A 21,369-nucleotide genomic window follows, 5' to 3' on the forward strand; every position below is an offset into this window, starting at 1 on the left:
AGGCAAATGATCCCAAGCTCTTTGCTTGAAAGTGAACTTTTTACAAGTTGAGGGTATTTTTCGCACAGCCTGGCAACGTCCCAGACATTTTGCTTCCAAATCCACCTCTATCCATATGCCAAAATGATATGCCTAAAATTATTTCTACTTTTTAATGTAGTTTCGCTATTTAAAATGGTCCCCTGTGAAGGAGTATTGTATGCAAAGCTACATGGCTCCCACGGTCCCAGCTTGTGTGTTTTTCATTAATGCTGCAAGGAACAGACTGCAGTCAGATAACCAAGGTTCCCATTGAAAATACAAACAAAAGGCCAGAGGAAGGAGTTTTGGCACTGCTAGGAAACATTTTACTCAGAGACACATGAAGCCTCAAGTCTGGGGGAGGCCTCTTCTCAATGGGAAGTATGGAAGTTGTCTCAGGAGATGAAGTTTGGTCTTGGTGGCCAATTCCCATTGTGTCTCCTCCTCTCATTCCTTCGTGATCCTCTGATCTCACCACCTGCTCCCTCTAAGCTCACATTTCCAAAATAGATCAGCCAGTGTAAAGGGAAGCACATGGAGGTGAAGAACAGCATTTGCAAAAATTATCCCTTACAGTGCATTGACCTGGTTAAAAGCTCAATGCCTAACTGCAGTAATTTGATGACACAGATATGCTGGAAGAGCCACCCAAATCATATCAAGTTAATGCGTTGAGTCAGGCTGAACTCTTCCTGTTTGTGACTGTGAGCCATGATTTGAAAACTGCTAATGTGAGGGAAAGTGGTTAAAAAGAGACAAAGAGCAGCCTAAAGGATTTGGCTGTTCCTTTAATGAGTGAGTTGTTAAACCAAATGAATACAGTATGGAAAATAAGGTTGAAGTTAATGCTCTGAAAACAATGAACTGACTGAGCCAAGTACCACTGCTTGTCACCTAGGTGACTTCAGTGACATTTTAGGAAGGAATGGATGTTTCCATGGATTAAATTTTCTAGCTATATTGATTGCTGAGCTGCTCTCAATATTCAAGCCAGTGAGCCTACAACCAGCTTGGGTGACTGGATTGCTACATGAGCAACAGTTACAGCAGTGACCAAAAGTGGACCTCATATGAATCTTGCAAATGTCAGTTCTGAATCATAAATAGTTTGTTTTTTTTTTGTTTCAAAAATCCCTAAGTCTCCCATGTTTGTGATACTTCTGACGTCTGTTTCAGGTCACCCCTCTGCTCCTTGGACTGGACAGATTATTGTCACTGAGGAAGAACCTGCAGGTAAACACAGCCCTTTTGCCTACAAAAGTCTCATGTGAAACTGGCTGAATAATTAAAAAAAACTCCCAGTGAGTTCAATGGACTTTGGCATGCACCCAAAGTTCGTTGTTCTGAGAGTCACTTGACCTTGAGTAACTCCCAACTTGGTTTTCGAGGTGAGGTTGCATTATTCAGAACCTAACAAATAAACATGCTTCCTTTAAAGGAATGGCATTTAAAACTAGTATTTAGGAGATTTTTGACTCTGTGTTTAAAAAAAACAAATCAAGTGACAAGGTATATTAATACTCCTTTTATACTTTAATTATAACACTAATTCTGATACAAATCTGAAGGAATTAAATCCCGATTCCCTTTCATATTCTTCTCCCCTGTTCTTCAGAGGGTGTTGTTCCTGGTCCACCTACAGACCTCCAAGTTATTGAAGCCACCAAGAATTATGTTGTTCTTAGCTGGAAACCTCCTGGACAGCGGGGCCACGAGGGTATCATGTACTTTGTGGAAAAGGTAAAAGTGGACAAAATCTGAATCATGTTGTGTCAATCTTTTACATTTGTTTTGCCATCTCTTATGGACTTTTAGTTAACTTTCATTTCCACCTGAGACTTTCACGCTATGGCCAGGACGAGAACTTGTAGATCCTCATTGAGATAATGTAGATTAACTAGGAAGAAAAGAAAGATGGGAAATAAGAAAGTAGATGCAGAATGTGTCACATGCTGTAATATTCTTTTATGAACAGTGTCATTGACCTGCTCAGGAGTAGACAGGCTAACAAACTTCCTCTATAATGAGAAGGCACAGAGCAAAGTCACATGTTTATTTATATGTATTTATATACATATATATATACACATATATGTAAAATCTGTATAAATGTATTTTGTCTCATGGGACAGATTGTGAACAATTTGGATAGAAGCATTCTGTGGGAGTTTCTTGGCATGAGCACTTCCTTCTCCAGCTGCCTTTTCATATTTATCTTCTACATTAACTTTACATTTTCTTCACCCACTCAACAAAGATGACAGAATTTATTTTCTAGAACAGAATCAGTTTTCATTTCAGTGTCCTGATTTTCAGAGATATTTTTTGCATGGCTGCTAGAATCTAGAAGATACCATCACCCTCTTCACTTATATTTCATGGCTCACAAACTTTTTAATTAATATTTTTCCCTGTCAACCTAGAAGTGTCATCATGGGAGACATAAATATCTTCCCATTATGTGTTTTTTAATCTCTCTTATGAAATCTCATCTAAATAAATGAGTTTCACTTAGCAACAGAGGATGAGTATATGAATTTTGAGTTTCCACATAAGAAAGCTTTTTAAGAACCTATTGTATGCTGATTAATGAGAACTAATGTCACATAGTCAGCTAATGTTTTCCTGAGAATATGAGATCTCTCAGAAACCAGAACCCATTACTTGAAATTGTCATTAATGTAAATCAGAAGCAAAAACTAACCACTAATCTTAGTGATATAAGCGATCCCGGTACGCAGAACTTCTAGTCACAGAAATAAAAACAGTTCAGAAATTGCACATGTGATTTTTTTTTTTAAGTAAGGGCAGATCCTGATTAACACCTCAAAATATTTTAGAGGATGGCACAAGAACATCTAGAAGCAATGTGGTAATGTTAGAGTTTTAATCTTTGGAAGTTGTCGAATGTCTGCAGAACTTATTTTGAAGGTGGTCCAGAACTGGGTGCAGTTAATAATAATATCACTTCTGGAGTTTAGCTTTGATATGTGAAAACCACTAAGCTTTTATGTACATTTTCTGGAGTAGATGGACATTTGGCAAATTCACAAGCTTTGAAATACGCTCATTCTGTGGAAAGGCCCAAAAAAGGAGCGTGACACTCTGTTCTCCATAGCAGACATCCATTTGGTGGTCCAGGCAGAAAGTCTTGTCAGGTTAGACACTCAGCTTTCAGAGACTTTTGCTCCAAATGCAGTTTCTGGGTTTGACTGCAGTGCATTGCTGGCACAGAGGACTGGCAAAGGGTGAACACCGAGATCCCTGTGAAGTCTCCTCGTTTTGCAGTTTTTGATTTGGCTGAAGGCAAATCCTACTGCTTCCGAGTTCGCTGCTGCAATTCAGCTGGAATTGGTGAGCCTTCAGAAGCAACTGAAGCCACTGTGGTGGATGACAAACTCGGTAAGTGTGTGGCCATATGTATTAAATTACTTGCCCAATATCTTTTCAGTTTATGCTGTAATTGTTTTGTCTAAAGACAGATAGATGCCCAGTAAATAACTGAGGTATGAAGAGTGGTCATTGATTTATTCCCTTTAGCTAAAATAATTTTTGTTTGGGTTGTTGATACTTTAATGTACAGTCAGATGACAGATGCAAACCAAGGGAATTAAGCTGCAAATAGCAATGCCAAGAGCTGCAAAGGCAGTGAAAGAAAATGAAAACTCAAGGAAGTAGAAAAATATTTTGTTTTACTTAGAATCTATTGAAAATAAGCCCAGACATCAGCAGAATTTAACCTTCCTTCTTTGCCAAGTTAAACAAAAGTGAAGAATTGAATACTTATATGAATGCAGAGACTATTTCCACTGGGAGAAAAGCCAAGATGTTCACCACAGTAAAGCATCAGTAGCTATGTGTACATTAGAAATTTGTTTCCAAATGGCAGCACAGATTTTATTCCAGCTCCCAGATTGTCTCTGTTTACTTTTGGTTCATTCAGTTGGTTGAATTCTCAGAGCAGTTTGGTGCACATAACCTACATGATTTAAGAAGAAGATTAAAATGACTCTTCTTGAAAAACACTTTAGACGCATTTTGCTATTTAACAGGAGCATTTGCTTCTGACTTATTCTGTGGACTGCAAAAAATCCTTCAGTGTACACCTAACACATTTTCCTTCTAGAAAGCTCCAAATCACATCTCTGGTGCAGATGTTCAGCACAAGGGAATTAACAAAATCTGATTTGAAGGAAATGTCCATAACAATAGGCAATGGAGATGTGAGGAACCTCACCACCAGAGGCTTGAACCTACTGATCCTGTCCTGTTGCATCAGATTACTTGATTGAAATCAGAGGAGTTTGGGGAGATTAAATATGTATTAGTTGTGCTAATACAATCAATAATAGAATATCACTTTTATTTTATTTGTAAATTTTGACTGGCTAGTCACAAATTTATTTCTTTTTCTCTCCTACAGATATTCCCAAACCTCCTGGCCGTATTATGCCAACCAGGAATACAGACACCTCAGTTGTTGTCACCTGGACAGAGCCTCCAGATGCCAAGGAGCTGGTTGGGTACTACATTGAGTCAAGTGTAGTTGGATCTGGTTGTTGGGAACCATGCAACAACAATCCAGTGAAAGGCACGAGGTAATGAGGTTTAAAGCATGGAAATTACGGTCACCAGTTCTTGATTTACTGGGTATAGTTGCTTTCCAGCCATTAATTGCTCTGAGGTAACCAGCAGGCTGGAATCACTCTTGCAGAAGATGTTTGTAAGAAGTTATAAAAACATATTTCAAAAAGCAATTACTGTCCAAAAGGAACTTATAGTCATATGAGAAAAAATTAGTCAAGGGAGACTAAACACAGAGATGGCTAGTGAAGAGAAGCAGCTCACTAGTTTTTGCTATTGTACAACCTATCAGTTTGATGAAAAACAGTACAGCAAGGAATGACTGAAGTTACAAATTGGGGAAACTAAACTGTACAATGTTTGAAAGCAAAGTCCTTTGTTTTGGAAGATTGCTGTAAACATGTCTGGACTGTATATCTAGAATGTCAAGAGGAAATGTGGGCTGGATCACTCTAATAATATTACTCTCTAACTGCTCTTTTGCTTGCAATTATCAATTGCACCTCAATTCAAGAGAGATATTGAGGTGCTGGGGCGAGTGCAGAGGAGGGCAACAAAGCTGGTGAAGGGCCTAGAGAATCAATCTTATGAAGAACACTTGAAGGAGCTGGGAATGTTTAGTTTGAGGAAGAGGAGGCTGAGGGGAGACTTCATCAGTCTCTAGAACTACCTGAAAGGACATTGTAGAGAGGCTGATGCTGGTCTCTTTTCACAGGTAATCAGTGGCAGAACAAGAGGGAAGGGCTTCAAGCTACAATAGGGGAGGTTTAGACTGGACATTAGGAAATTTTTTTTCACAGAGTGGTTAGATGCTGGAATAGGCTGCCCAGGGAGGTGATTGAGTCACCATCCCTGGATGTGTTTAAAGGTCATTTGGATGTGGTGTTGGTGGATATGGTTTAGGGGAGAACTTTGTAGAGTAGGGATGATGGTTGGACTCAGTGATCCCAAGGGTCTTTTCCAATCTGAATGGTTCTACGATTCTGTGATTCTATGTTAATGAACACAAATATTGGGTATAAACTCACATTTCTTGAAGATCAGTCTACAGTCAGAAAAAAATAATCAAAGTTTAAAACTTAGTGAGCTAAATCAGATTTGGTTTTGTTTGAATAAGAATGTAATATTCAGAATCTAAAGGAGTAATTGCAGTCCATGCTTGTTATGACTGATTATGCTTATTTGTAATTGCTATCCATAGCAACCCTTATTAAAACAAGTAAGTCTCTGCTAAATAGTCTTTGACAAACTTGATTGTTTAGAAAGGCATTATAAATACTTAATACATCAAAAATACCTAAAACACCAGTTGCTTGAGCACAAGCACAACAATTTCCTTGAAGTATTCTTTTGTGCATTCATATTGCAACAGCTGTATGTGCCAATATTATATACTTTCATATACAATTCTATTATTTATATCGTGGTTACATCAAGTGTTGGGGAAGTTTCATGCTCTTCACTTACTTTAAAATACAAAACACGATCTTTATTCACTGTAGAAATAAAAATATTGTTCTGAGTTACTATACATTGTGATGTAACTACACTGCTTAGGTTCCTATCAATGCTTTTCTAGCCAAGGTGACATAACATATGATGCAGTCAGGCACAGGCTGTCTGTTAACTCTTGGCTTTTCTGGTTGAGTCAATCTCAAAGCATGAGCTGTAGCTCATAGTTTGCATCATGCAGCACATTTTGATCTTTTGAAATTTGCTTTCTGCACATATCCTGCTGAATGTGAATTATGTGAAAAAGTCTGTGGGTAGGGAAAATTCTGCTCTGAAATTCTTTTTTCAAGGTGGGGATTTTCCTCCGAAACAAAATGTGGATTTTGAAATACATTTTGTTTTCCACATTATATTTGCTTCCTACATGATTGCGTGATGTCAGTGTTGGTAGTACAAGACACGGCATTATGAAATAGAACAGAAGTGAAATAAAATACACTTAAAATAACCATTGAAAAATCAATATTATTTTAAATAAAAAGTTTAAATTTCCAAACCACAATTTTCTGAAAATAAATTATTCCTGTCTTGGGAAATTTTGTGTTTTCAGGGTGCGCACCACAGGTTTTTTCTGTGCTCATTAGGTAATCCAGTAGAAAAACTATTCTAATAAATAAGTGTTTCTGACTTAGATTATTGTGTCATATATAGAAGCAAGAAAGTGAAAGAAAAAATCAGAGCAGTTTTTGTTAGTTCCTGCACAATGCCCTGTCATTTTTCTGAACACTGGAATTTTTCGTTTATTGTTGGAAGTAGATTATGAGAACATGTGCTAAAGGTGTCTTATGTCATGAAGATATCCCACAAACAAATATAGACCTTATGTCTGAAGAGTTTTGCATTGTTTCAATTGTATGGATGTTATAGACTAGGAGAAGAAACATAGCACCTGTGGTACTACAAAAACTTGTGTAGTCTTAAGGAGACAGTGTTGGTAAAGAGTCTGTCTAAAGAGATGTGGTTTTAGACATTATTCGCATTGTCTCAAGGACATTCTTAGATATATTCTGTGTTTTCTGACATTCATTGGGGTGTCTGGGGTCATAGCTTATCCACAGTTTTCAGAAACCAGAATAAATTGTATTAAATAAATACTTAATTTTCCCCAACAAATTTTTATTTTCTTCATAATATTTTGTAAGTATCCTTTCACTGGTTTATTTTAGATTCATTTGCCATGGGCTCATAAATGGTGAGAAGTACATTTTCAGAGTCAGAGCTGTTAATGCAGCAGGACTCAGTGAATTCTCAGACGATTCGGAGCCTATTGAAGTGAAAGCAGCCATTGGTAAGTTATTTTCCTTGCTCTTTTCAATGGTAAATATGTTTTCTTTAAATTAAGTAAAGACGTTTTCAGCAAATATTTGTAACTAATTGTTCTGTTTTACAATGCTGTCCACACATTATAGTTTATCCACAGATCGTATGGTCTCACAACCATAGTTTCACAGTCACTGCATTCTTGTAGAATGTTCACCTTCACCATCCAGTCTTCTTCAGGTGTTTCTGGTGAATCACTGTAAGAAAGCACTGTCCAGGTCACTTCATAGGTATCCTGGAAAATGGAATGTCATTGTGATTCCGTAATGTGGTATTTATCACATCTAACACACACCATCCTATATAGTCAGTTCCTAAGAAATTTGTCTCCATACTTAAACCTAATAATCAGTGCAATGTGTTTTTTGTAAACCTTCTCTAACCCTGTGTGTTCTCCCTTTATTGATAAATTACTTCTGCTTGCCACTGCTTGAACTAATCCATGAAGATTAATGAGATCACTGGGCTAGAATAAATTGTATGTCTGCAACATCCTCACTCTCATTTGTATCAAACCCATATACCTCACAACCTTAGAGCAGAGAGATGTGGCCTAGGGCAATTTTGCGAGATCATTTTAAAAGGATCAGAAATATGACTTGAAAGTTCTAATACTAAAATGATTCCATGAAATGAAAGTTACTATTAACTTACCACATTTCTTCTGCTCTGAAAAGCAGATGTTATTAAAAGAGCATTACTTGTGAGCAGGTTGAGAGGTATTCTGTGCATTTTAAACGTTTGTGAGTTCAACCTTAACATTTTGTGTATAAAACCTGTGATTTGTCATGCTTTGGATGTGTTGTTACCTGTATGCATTTCTTCATTCTGTCGATTAAATGAGGAAAAAAGAATGTGTTCTAATTTAAAATGTCTTTGCTGTTTTCTGGCAATTGTAGGGGGAGGATTGCTTCATGGTGTGTGTCCTGAACTGAGTGGTAAAGCTGGCGGACTAACAGACTGCACTGCCAGCTGGGAAGGCATGCATGGGTCCTCCCAGCCTATCTTTGACACAGATGCTTTGCTAAAATGCAGTGCTAAATTTAATAGAGACACTCTACCCAGTAGCTCTGACAAACTGGGGAGTACAGGAGACAATAACATGAGAGAAAAGGTTAAGGATGCCATCACATCTGCACCACAAAAAGTTGCTGCTAAGCAGGCAAGTAAGTCTCAACCCAGGGATCTTTTGACACTGGAAAAAGTGACAAAGAAGAAAAATATAGGTGAGAGTTAATAAAATGGATTTCACTGCTTGGGCACATCCATTTCAGAAGGTTGTAACCTCTGCTCATCTGCGCCAGTACTGAACGTGCTCTCCAGTGATGCGTCTTCCATCAGACTCATTAATTACATGCTCAAGTCTCCATTAAGATCATTATGCATGTAGTGGTATCGAAGACGATTTTCCAAACTTAGTGGCTATAAATCCATTTACCAGTTTAATAGCTTGTTTGACTACATACTGATATATCCAAGATACTAAATTATTTCTAAATCACTTCAGTAATTTTTTAGGAGTCTTGTTACCAGTCTCTGGCTTATGTATGAAGGAAATGAAATCTGATTATGGTGGTAAGCATGAAAATCTGTGCTGTGTTAGGATGACGAAGAACCTTTGTAGATTTATGCCTAATCTACAGCTTATCCTCTGAGACACAGTGCTAATAAATGTTGTGTTGTATCTCTGACTGACAGCAAAATGTAAGGAGGAAAACCCATGAAGTTGAAGGCAAATGCAGAAAATATCATTTTATGTTGTCAATACTTAAACACCCATCATGCCTGAGAAATGTGGGGTTTGAATTTCATTTAAGTCCCAGTACCTGCCCAATGAACTGGATTCCTCCCAAGCCCTCTGAAGTGAGTCTCAAAAGGCTTGTGCAAAATGCTGAACAGAAAATAAACTAAAGGCATCTGGAGCTAGCTGACAATGAGATAAAACATTAAAGACAAACAGAAATGTACATGATGTAGGATTTCTGTCAGAAGTAGGACTTCGAGGTCACAAGTAGAGCTCTTCACTGGTGCATGACGTATTGAGTGTGAGCAAGCATTTCCCCACTAGACACACAAAAAGCTTTATAAGGAAATGGGTGGAATAAAGTTAATGATTTCTGTATTGCTAAAAGAAAATTAAAACCAAGAGGATTATGCAGCAAAATTTTTAATGTAAGTTCCAGTAACAGACATGTTCCACTTCTGGTCAGCCTACAGTGCCTATGATAACACTTTCTTCCATTAAGGTAAGATCATGTGATGGGTGCAATGATAAAATTTACACAGTGTATACATTTAAAAGGAAATAAATTAAAAAAAAAAAATCAGATAAGCTACATTCTGGGGAGGGAAGAGTATGGGTCTATTTTAAAAAAAAGGAACACAATGCATATTGTATGTGTGAAAAATTTGCTTTCAGCAAAAGAAAACAAATCATTGCATCTCCAATTATTTTACTTTTCCTGTAATGTTAGTTTTAGTTCCTCATTTCTCACAGTTTTAAAGTGAGTCCTGGTCACTTACATCAGAGCTGCAATTGCAACACACTCTTTCACTATGTATCAGCTTGCTTCTCAAAAAACAAATGATCCTGAAAATTAATTCCTACGGGAGTTTGGACTTTTTTCATTTGCTTTATTGAAGCTTTCATCCTGCAGTTCTTATTCCTACTCCAAAAATTTCCCTGGATCACTTAAATTTTGTCCTAATTAGGAAATGCAGGATGGGAGCCACCTGAGTAAGGTAATTGAATACTAGTCTGACAATTGAAATACTGCTTCCTGCTTATTTATGTATTATTCACACTGAAACAGCTGCTCCATCTCCTCCTTATGACATTACGGTACTTGAGAGTGTTCGTGACTCGATGGTGTTAGGATGGAAACAACCTAAAGTCACCGGTGGAACAGAAATTACCGGCTACTACGTGAACTATCGTGAAGTGGTTGGTGGAGTTCCAGGGAAATGGATGGAGGCCAACATTAAGGCCATTAGTGAGAGGGCATACAGGGTAAGAGGTTAACTTCTGTTACTGCTGTAAGTGCAGACAATATTTTCAAAACAGATCTCAAAGACAAATTGGGATGAATTCTGATTCAGTGCACGGATTGCTGTTTAGAGGGATTTATGTCCATGATGAGAAATGTATTTATCTTTGTTAAACCTCTCTGCATAATTATTTGCACAGTTACCTGTTAGTCTGACACCAAACGTCATCTGTGAATGCACTGTTCTTGATATAGCCTAAGTTTTTCATAGTCAGGCCTTCACAACAAATGACATTCCTAATGGGCTTGGTGGACCTACCTCAGTGCTTGCTAGTGCTGGAACCAGCTCTTGCCAGCTCTGTTTTGTGATCAGTTCTTGACCCAATTTAGAGACAGTCCTAGCTACAACCTGCTTGAGCTGCTTTACAAATGAAAAGCAATGCCAGCACTGAGTTTCACCCCACAGTGAGGGCAACTCTTGCCTTAAGTGAACTTGTTCTGTATCATGAGGCAGACTAATAAGACTGTTGAGTGATACCTCACTCCATCCCTGACTATCAAAGCATTTATCAATAGGAAAAGTAGTTTACAATTTGAGCATGCTAAGACCACTCATGGTCCACCATTGATTTGAGGAAAAGCCAAGGCAATTATTGCCTAATGTATGATGTCAATAATGCTTTCATTTCTTCAGGCATTTAAAAGCATGCACATGCATTTGATAATTGTCATTGTGACTTTCTTCTGAAGCCTTAATCTGAAGTTAATAAGTACCATCTTATTGATTCTGCAGATTCAAAACCTGAAGGAAAACATGGTGTACCAGTTCCAGGTGGCTGCTGCTAACCTGGCTGGGGTTGGGACACCCTCACCACCCAGCCAGCCTTTCAAATGTGAAGAATGGACCATTGCTGTACCTGGTAGGATTCTGAGTGGGAGGTGGAGGTTACTCATAGCCCAAGGTTGCTCTGTGACTGAATATCTGTTCTGAATGCCTTCAGTTTCCGGGGGAGTCAACAGACGCTGAAGTTCATAAGTTCATGCCCAGGCTTGAATCTTCATGACTTTGATTTAGTACATCTACAATGATGCATTAAACAATCCCTGTTTAATCAGTAGAGTTTTACAAGCAGCTTGTACTTACTTTATCTTTCTTGCTTGTACTGTGTCTGCCACTTTGTGTCATAAATAGTAGACATTAAGACCTGTCTGAGGTACAAGGCAGAAAAGGATGGGGTCCTGTAACCCTTGTCTCACCCTTGTGTCACTTCAAGGCCAGATCACTGGCCTTTTAACACTCCTCAAAATGAATGAAAACAACCTCCATTGACTTCAGTGGACTTTAGAGCAGTCCTTGAAGCAGCACATTAGCTTAATAATTAACTTATTTCCCTGAGTTTGGAGATTATTTGTCATTTTATTTGCTCATGAATATTTGATCAAGATACTAAATCTCAACAAATTGGATTGTTTTTGGGGCTAGTCTTTTTAATACGCATGAGTTGTACTTTTATTGGGTCTAGATATGATAAAGAGGAGCTGCACGTAATATGTCAGTGCAGGGTGTGCAACACAGTGTCTTGTTTTGGATTTTGAAGTCTTATGTATTAGTCCTCCTGGGCTTTATTTTGATACCACAACTCCAACATTTACTCTTACCTTTCAGGGCCACCCCATGATGTCACATGCACAGAAGTTAGGAAGGACTCTTTGGTTTTGCTGTGGAAGGAGCCAGTTTATACTGGTCGTAGTCCCATAGCTGGTTATTATGTGGATATGAAGGTAACTGAAGCAAAGGAGGAACATTGGAAAAGTGTTAATGAGAAGCCACTGCAAAAGAAATTTTTGAAGGTAAATAGATTAAAATCCAAATACTGGAATAACAGTATAATCTTGAGGAAGTCACCCTTCAGTAACCTCATCCTTTGCTGATCATGGTTCCGTTTAATTAAATACACAGTAGCTTATGTTGTGCTGAGGATACACACATGTAATGCCTGCATGGTCAGACAAGACTGAAGTGTAGTCAGACAAGTCAGAAGACAATCTGCTATGACAAGCCTAAAAATACTAGAAAGCACTGCTAAAAGCAAATGCCATTCTTATAATACAGGAGACAACCCTAGCATTTTCTAGCTCAAAGGCCAATAGAGGTATCACTGCACCAAAACAGATGGCACCAAAATAGATGCTGTGATAACATGGCATTTCTAACACAAAATACCCTCTCCTCCCATCTCACAGGAATTTAAACCCTAGCTTTTTGCACTATTGTGCTACATCATTTTGTGGAATGCTTTTCAGAATATTTGAAAGATGACTCACTTTCAATTCATATGTGTTTTAAAGGAATATTTGCAGGTGTCATAATGTCAGTATGATTCCTCAAGCCACTACAATTACATCTGTATGATGAAATGCCCTCCTGTTTCTGAATAGGTGTGGCTGGCACATATTACCCTGATAATTTCATTTTTAAAAGCCAGAATTTACCTGCTGTAAAAGACTGCAGCTTCAGAGGTCAATGTACATGAGCTAAAAACATCCTGTTCCAATAACAATGCTGCTTTTCCAATGAAATCAATGAACAGTAATGACACTGTATAAATGTTAGCTATGCATACAAGGAAGGAGCAAGCCAAATAGATTAGTCATGTCACTCTGGAATTGAAAAAAAGCCAACCAAAAAAAAAACCAACAACAAAAAACACAAGGAAGACATACTTGTCAATTGGAAAAGGAGCAAAACAAAAAGAAAGGAAATATAGTTGTCAAGCATCCAGACTGGAAGTGTACAACGTGTGTAATTAAAATCAGTGTTTTGTAACACCTTATGCATATATGTGTATTTGTTTCCTCCAGATAGGTGGCCTGAAAGAAGGTACAAGCTATGTGTTTCGTGTGCGGGCAACAAACCAGGCTGGTGTTGGGAAACCATCAGATGTCACAAATCCTGTCACAGCTGAAACACGACCAGGTTTGTTAGAAAAACTTCCTCTTTTTCATTTTATTTAAACAGATTCCTGTTTGGGTGATGTGTTTACATATGCTGCATGCAAACTGTCTGATCCCTCTCAAGTGAAATTTTTTAACTAAGCAGGAAATGAGTTGAGAATCATATCTTGCTTTCTTGTCCAGTATATTTTAAGGTCAGAGCAGATTTTCTTAGCATAACTACATGTTCAGGAATATGAAAATACAATAAAGTTGTAATATTTGCATATATCTATAGATAAACACACAAGCAGAGAACCTACGAAGATCAGCTCAACCAAAGCATTCTACAGATGTAGATTTTTGCCCTTCCTATAGTAAACCAGTTGCTTATGTTCTATGTGTCCCCTTTTTAAAACTTATGTAATGTGCCTGAGGAAAGGGTAAAAGAAATTACTTTTTCCCCTTGGCTTTAAAAACATAATGAAGTCAGTTTGGCAACCACCTTCAGTAGGAATTCAAGTGCAAGTGTTTGCTGGAGTCATCCTTGAAAGCTGCCTCCAGTTTGTCTATAATATTAACAAGAAATGCAGGAATCAGTGCAGAGGCAGAATCTCCCTTCCTGGAACTTCAGTAAACCCTTGAGTTTTATTTAGCTATACAGGTAACACAGGTGACTTTAATTGGAGTCAGCACTAAGTTCCTAGCAGAGAACTCAAGCATGGCTTACTCATCTATAGACCATTTCAGAGGTGGAGGGTCCTATGAGGTGGAAAAACAAACTCCCAGATATTTTAACCATATCTAGTATAAGGTTAGTATGAGGAAAGAAGATACTGGGGTACAACCTAGCCTGGATGCACTCTTCGGCAAGTTCCCTTCCTCCACCTGCAGACTCTCCTATCTGATCCCACCTGGGAAGGTTTCTAAGAGCCCTAAAAGAACAGGAACAAGGGCAGGCAGTGGGCAGGCAGGACAAGCAAGGGGTCTGGGGCAGCCAGGTGCAGGGAGCACCAGGAGTAGTGAAGGGGCATGGGCAAAGGAGGTGACTACCAGAGCAAACAGCTGACCACCCTGACTGAACAGTCAGATTGGTAACTGCGCCTGCCTGGAGAAATAGTCAGGGTTTATTTGGGATGGTATTAACTGTGAGGTGTTGAGCAGACATAACTAGTGATCATCAATTCCCATTCCCGCTCTGTTTGTCTCAGGAGCATTCTCCCAGGATCCTTTCATTGTCTCCCAGGTCCATTTTTACATCTCCTATTACTGCAGCAGCACTGGCCCAGGTCTCATAAATGCCTGGTCCTTATGACCAGGGCAGCAAAAATCTTAAGAAGCCCTGAGTTAGATCTCAGTGAGGCTGTAAGTCAAGAAGGTTAGAAAAAGAAGGTCTGAAGCTGGGGCTGTAAAAGAACTGGAAAACTCACAACGGGGAGACTGGGGTGACTGTTAGTGAGGCTGGGATAGGAAGAAGGGACTGGAAGGAGAAGATGGTAAGTAGAGAGGGTGTAAGATTGTGATACAAGGACCAAAAAGGATACATGTGCAAGGGCTTGGGACAGCATCTTTAAAGAGGCAGCAGCCATAATTCGGTGTGTTGAAGCACTGGGTCTATTCCCATCACCTGCAAGTGGAGTGAGGCAAAATTTAGAAACTTATTCTTGAAAATAATTTAGACACAGCAACCACTTCTAAAAATAGAGTCAAAGCAGTATTAGTATTAGGCTTTTGGGTTTACTAATCCATTTTCTTTGAGTGGTGATATCTATATGTCTGGCTTTTGATAAAAATTTGCTGTGAAAACAATCTTCAAGTGTGCTAAATAAAGGACAGGTTATGACAGTACATTTGGAAAAAAAAAAAGTAATACATTTGTCAAGATGATAATCAAGACAAAAAAAAAAGGTGTACAGCATATTCAGTGTTCACTCAAATGAGGCACATGCCCACCTAGAATGTGAACTTGAGCAGAACACTTGATTTACAAACCTCACCATTAGAAAAGGAGGTACATCTCAGGATCATGGCCTTTTTGCAAGTGAGGCTTTGGTTCATAGGTGTAATATCTGAGGGATCACAGGAAGGTCAGGGTTTGGCCCATTGAAATCTCGGGGAAGCTGAAAATTATTTACTGGTATAAATCTGGTTGACCCATATTTTGAGCTGAGATCTGCAGACATGGCATCCACCAAACTAAGCTTCTTAAAAGTATTAAAAAGGACAAAAGGCTTATTAAAAAATAAATATTTCAAAAGGCAGGCCTCCACCTTACTCACTGGAACCACACAAATCTCAAAAACAATCATACCATTTTTAAAAAACTACCACAGGTCTTTTGGTTTTGCCCGGTGAATGCTGCCTTTATTACCATCTTGGATGGAGACAAAATACTGTCAGGTCTCTATAGACAATTTCCCCTGGAATGTTGCTTTTAGCAAGTGTATAAAATCACCAGACACCGAGCTTTCTAATCAAAGAATTAAGTAATATCCTGAATGAAAATATTTGCTTTAATTCCAAAGGTTACCAGTTGTCTTTACCCAGAGAGATGTGTAAATGTAACAATGTGATACTTTATATCCACCTTGACTTGTTTGAAAACTACATTTACTTTTTACAGTTACCTTCTAAAAATAAATTAAACCACTCACCCACATAAACAAACAGCAATCCGGGCTACTTTCAAGCTGTATCTTTGTGGACAAAAGCACTTTGGTGTGTGGGGATTTCACAGGAAGCTGGGGAACTCCAAGAACAGGCTGCCCCTGTTCCCCATTGCTGCGTTCTGTCCCTGTGTGTCTTGGTGCAAAGCAAAATTAGATTCCGATCCTGCATCACTCACTTGAGAAGGGCTTGAACCCCAGAAATTGATGAAACACTGTCCCATTCACCTTTTCTGACCAGCTGTATTCAAAATGACGCCACCATGTCTAGTGTTTTGAAGCTGTCTGCTTTGACTTCGTGTTATCGCTTTCCTTTTGATGCAATAAATACTCAGATAAATGGAGACTTGATATGACATCTAAGTATTTCATTTCTTATTATGACCTTAAGAGAAGGTCTAGATGATATGTTGAAACCACCAAGCCATTTAGAGGAGGGAAATTAAGACTGCTACTACTATGCAGCCTTGTTGGTTTCACTTTGTAGGAACAGTGGAAGCTTCTAGTCAGTAATTTTAAAAGATTTATTTTAAAATCCTATAAATATGAGAGGTAAACACCATAATTACTTCTGGGAAGAAATGCTATGCATTGTTATCATAATGAGAATACTTAAAAATAAATAGAAAAGATTCTGTCCTTCAAATGGACCTTCTGGCTGTAATTCTTTGCACATCACATCAACTGCCATCAAAAGATTCATGTCCTAATGATTTACATGAAAATAAACACTAATTAAATGTCAAGTGATGAATTTGCATATAATAAAATAAATTACAAAAAAAAGCAAATATGCTGCTCCTTTGTAAAATATTTGTAGGCCTTAAACTTTTTTTATCATATATTGCTGCTTAACATGCTTCAGTACTGCAAGGGCTGGTAAATAACAGTGCCAAAATGGGAATATTAATCTCATCTTTTGTTAAATGGTTATGAACATTTAAAAAAACTAAGAAAGCTGCATGTACCCAAATTGTCGTGATAGGAGCTACTCACAGTGCTGGAAAGGACGTGTGTAGTATTAGGATGATGAAACACAGAAATCTCCTTGTATGCTTGAGGTTCATTAAGAATTACACTGCAAGTAAAGCATTTAATCTCAATGTAAGGAATAAGGCTCTTGTCTTTAAGGTACAATACTCTGTGGAGAAAGTGTGTCATTAACATTCTGGACAGCCCAGAATTGTATTAGGCCAAGTAATACAACATGAGTGCCCTATTCAGATGCAAGATCCAGCTCAGAGCTGTTCAGAAAAGGAGCCTGGATGTACTCCAGCAAGTCTCAGTGCAGACACTCTCCCTGATATTCTCGGACATGTTGTTAAAATGAAAGTGCACGCCACAGTTGATGAGTTCACTGAGCTGCCCAAATCCTAGACGAAATTCCCTCAGCTTCAGTGGGGTGCAGGATGGCAGGGTAGAGGTGCCTTCAGGTTTCTGACCCAGGATTCACTCCCAGAGCCTTTTAAAGGACAAACTGGGTCACCTTATCCAGCTCGAGGACTGTAGGTACTGGCAAAACGGGGTGGGCGACTTAAGCAGCTAATTGCAAATATTCACTCCCTTTGTGGGCCCAGGATTAATGTTGCAGACAGCAGCAGGGCCGGATGCCAAGCACAGCAATTAAACCAACCTCCTGGAGCAAAGCCAGAGTCACTGAAAATGTGCCTCAGTTGCACAAGTGAGTCCTGATGGGGCAACTCAACTGTTCCCTCTTCTGCCTCCTGCACCCTTTCAAACACCTTCATTTCCACACTATATTCCTTTTAGAGCTATTATCTTATTAGAGAATAAGAAATTCATGCTTCATAATGAAAGCTCTGACTTCTCCTTACCATGGAATATATTGCTATTTAATATTTCAAATATTTAGTGGATTTAGAGACTTGGTTCTTTTTTTCTCCTTTAGCTTTTTCCAGAGCACATATCATCACTCTCATGTGTGCTTGGACTTGCTCAAATAAATCAGTTAATTTATTTTAATCTGTTCCTTACTTTTATGGATTAAAATAAGAACTGTTCTTATGAATCAAGGGCTGAGGAGGCCAATGTTTGCAGCAATTTATGTGCCAAGAAAAAGCAAGGATCTGGTTAATCCATCCTATGAACGGTATTTATGTAAGTCAGTTTGCTGCTTTCTCTGAGAAAGTGAAATAACCTTGTTCTGCACTTTTAGGAACCAAGGAAGTGGTGGTTGATGTAGATGACAACGGAGTAATTTCCTTGAACTTTGAATGTGATCAGATGTCTCCAAACTCTAAGTTTGTTTGGTCCAAGAATTATGAACCAATTGAGGATGACTCTCGGCTGAACATCGATACCAAAGGAGGAAAGTAAGAACCCTCAGTGGTAGCAAGTTTCTTGTTTACGAGACCTAGGCTGGTCACCAAAATCCATCCTTTTGGATGCATCACCTCAGTAAGAGTTGTATCTGCCTCTGTTTTTGGAAGGCCTTTTGGAAATTGCGGCTTATACAGAATGAGTGAGGCATAGGGAGAGAAAATCTGTGCTCTGTCATCTTACAACCTGTCAAACAATAATAATAATAATTATAATAATAACAATAATAATAATAACAACAACAACAACAACAATAATAATAATAATAATACTCTCCAAAGAACAAAATTATCTGTCTGCATGCAAAATGTTTTTGCCGTGTAACACTGTTGCAGTCTGCTGGAGTAAACAGGACTCTCCTCTGATGGTGTCACCATGGCCCTCTTTGGTGGTGACTGACTTCTACAATGCTGTGCAAGACTACTGTGTTTCTTCAGGCTCCTAACAGAGAGGAGGAACTGACAAACACATGGGTTCATGCCTATGGGCTGGCTTTGTGCTCTTCTAGTCGTAGAAACCACACAGAAAGAAGCAGTGGCTCACCACACTCTTGGTACTGTACTTACAGCATCCTTTCGCACTCATCAAAGGCTTGACAACGTGTTTTTAAGCATGCTTGAGCTACCTTAAACAAGTTATCTCCTTAGTTATCTCACTTAAACAAGTGCTTTTGGCACTGTCTGAAAGTTGTGCCGTCTCCATTTGTACCACACATGGTAGGACGTACCCTGGTTTCTACTGGCAAGAGCCCCATGTTTGCTGTTCAATGACAGCAAAAGCTAATACAAGACTATTTTTATCTGGTGTTAGAGACAAAAATGAGGGGTTTTGTTCAGACTGATCTAATATTATCAATTTTTTTTTCTTTCTTTCTTTCTCTAAAGGTCTAAAGCTTCTTTTAAGGATCTTGGAGAAGATGATTTGGGAATTTACTCTTGTGCTGTTACGGACACTGATGGAGTTTCATCAAGCTACACAATTGATGAGGAAGGTAGATACAATGTCTTTTAAGCATGGCTATTTTGCATTCACATATGTTCTTGCCTGCTGCTGTGTCTCTCAGATCCATAAGGCATGCATTTTTTCTTCTGTCTTTTGCAGAAATGAAACGCCTGCTTGCTCTGAGCCATGAACACAAATTCCCAAGTAAGTGAATCAACCCTGTCTATAGGGGAGAGTTTTGCATACAGTGAGATATCACAAAGCTCTCGCCACCATCAGATAGTGAAATCACTCTTGCCTATGATTTAACTGCACGAGCTTTGTGCAGGCACTGCTGGCATGTCTGTCAACTCAGTCCACATCATGCCTCTCAGCACAGTCAAAGCTTGGCCACAGAAATGGCCTGTCTTTTTGCCCACATTGCCCCTCTTTTTCATTGCCTTCTGTGTCTTTTCTGTATCTACCCTTCTCAATATATTGTATCACCTTTTGGCAGCTTAATGACAACCCAAGTATCCCCTCATTTACTCCTGCTCCTCCCTGGTGTTTACTCCTAATTACTTCCTTATGCTGAAAGTTAGTCATCAAAAAACCTCAGTGTTGTCACGCGTTCCTACTTGCTCCAACCCTTCTCTTTTGGGTCCTCTGCCACACTCTGTGTACATAACAGTAGTATGAGAAGAGAATTAAGCTTCTCAGGACACAGTCAATGTCTTCTTTTTTGCATTCTCTTAGACAACAGTCCACTTCTGGCTGTGCATGAGGCTGCAGGAGGCACATGCAAAAAGGGAGATCACTGCAGAACATAACCTAAAGTTTCAAGGAGGAAACTGTCTTACTTGCTTTGGCTACTCTAGGCCCTGTGGAGGCTAGAAAAAGAAATTACGAATAGGGTATGAGAAACATCTGGCTATGGTTATGAGGCTAGAAAAATGATAATGAGCCCCTATGGATCAACATGAAACTTTAGTCTTATGTCCTAAAGATCTATTTGGTTATTACCCAAGTTCTCTACAGATTATTTGTTAGGCATTTCTGCTTTAACAGTAGCTCTTGCATCTTACTTTGTTTGTACTTCTGAACTGCATTTAATTGTAACTTCTGCTTAGAAACATCTGCAGCCAGTTACACCGTGGGCAAATGGGTTACTTGAATAAAGCAGCCTTACAGATTGCAGCTACCTGTGGGTACAACAGTGTATGATGCTAAGTAAAAATGGATTGTTCCAACTCTTCAACTTAGCAACTGTCCAAGGATTCCATGTCAAGAGCTTGCAGTAATTTGTGATGCTATAGAAATAAGATGAAAAATGTTGTGAGCACAATGGCTGAAAAATGTCTAAAGTAGCTGTCAGTTGGTACTTATGGAAATATTTAAAATAAGGCTTTTGTTCTTGGAAGAGTGTAAGGCAGATTTGTCCAGTTCCTTTGGGCTGGGGAGTGAACGACCTGTTCACTTTTTGCATCTTTTCAGCCCTTTATTTAACAGCTTCTGAGATATTTTCCTCTTTTCCTTGTTAGACTAAGATATTAATAGTTAATTACATGCAAATCAAATGGGGGTTTAAAATTGCCATAGAGCTGACAGTGAGACAAAAGCAGTGCAGCCTGATGTCTATTCACACTCTCTCCCTCTTGCTTCCTTTGGCTCCCATAGCATTTCAGTCCCTTTTTTTTTGAGAAATTATGCAAGACCTGAGATTCCTTTTGTTCATTACAAGCAAAGTGATGTACTGGGTGAGGAAGATTCACCCCAACCACGTGCACTGGTGGGTTGTTCTTTGCCTTGCACCCTCATGGTAATGCTGCACCTCCAGGCTCCTTTTGAACTATTTTCCTCACTCTGGTTAAGCCTGCATTCTTTTAATAATCCTCTTTTTGTCCTGTGACTGTTGCCTCACCTCTCAGAAGCTTTATTTTCACCAGACACAGGTCCTGTGCCACTCAGGCACCAAAAGTGTACATGGACCTGTGGGAGAGTATGGGTGCAGGGAATGGGTGAGCGTGGGAAAGGAAGATGTGTGGGGACCTCACCCCCTTAACTTTGTTTGGCAGTGGGGTGAG

General features: G+C 38.9%; 1 protein-coding gene across 3 annotated transcripts in view; it reads left to right on the forward strand.

Annotated features, from left to right (window-relative positions):
* Nucleotides 1-21,369, forward strand: part of MYOM1 (myomesin 1) — a 79,435-nt gene that overhangs the window by 36,327 nt on the left and 21,739 nt on the right. For 2 of the 3 annotated variants that reach the window (XM_051611157.1, XM_051611156.1), the window contains 12 exons: nucleotides 1,198-1,254; nucleotides 1,637-1,761; nucleotides 3,240-3,423; nucleotides 4,445-4,619; nucleotides 7,284-7,405; nucleotides 10,251-10,447; nucleotides 11,218-11,344; nucleotides 12,091-12,275; nucleotides 13,287-13,401; nucleotides 18,201-18,357; nucleotides 19,249-19,355; nucleotides 19,466-19,510. In XM_051611157.1, the coding sequence (XP_051467117.1) occupies nucleotides 1,198-1,254; nucleotides 1,637-1,761; nucleotides 3,240-3,423; nucleotides 4,445-4,619; nucleotides 7,284-7,405; nucleotides 10,251-10,447; nucleotides 11,218-11,344; nucleotides 12,091-12,275; nucleotides 13,287-13,401; nucleotides 18,201-18,357; nucleotides 19,249-19,355; nucleotides 19,466-19,510 (1,596 nt within the window). Of the gene's footprint in view, nucleotides 1-1,197; nucleotides 1,255-1,636; nucleotides 1,762-3,239; nucleotides 3,424-4,444; nucleotides 4,620-7,283; nucleotides 7,406-8,336; nucleotides 8,664-10,250; nucleotides 10,448-11,217; nucleotides 11,345-12,090; nucleotides 12,276-13,286; nucleotides 13,402-18,200; nucleotides 18,358-19,248; nucleotides 19,356-19,465; nucleotides 19,511-21,369 lie in introns of all 3 variants that reach the window. The other variant, XM_051611158.1, reaches the window with a different exon arrangement.

Source organism: Apus apus, chromosome 2 (assembly GCF_020740795.1).
Source record: "Apus apus isolate bApuApu2 chromosome 2, bApuApu2.pri.cur, whole genome shotgun sequence".
NCBI classification, from domain to species: Eukaryota; Metazoa; Chordata; class Aves; order Apodiformes; family Apodidae; genus Apus; species Apus apus.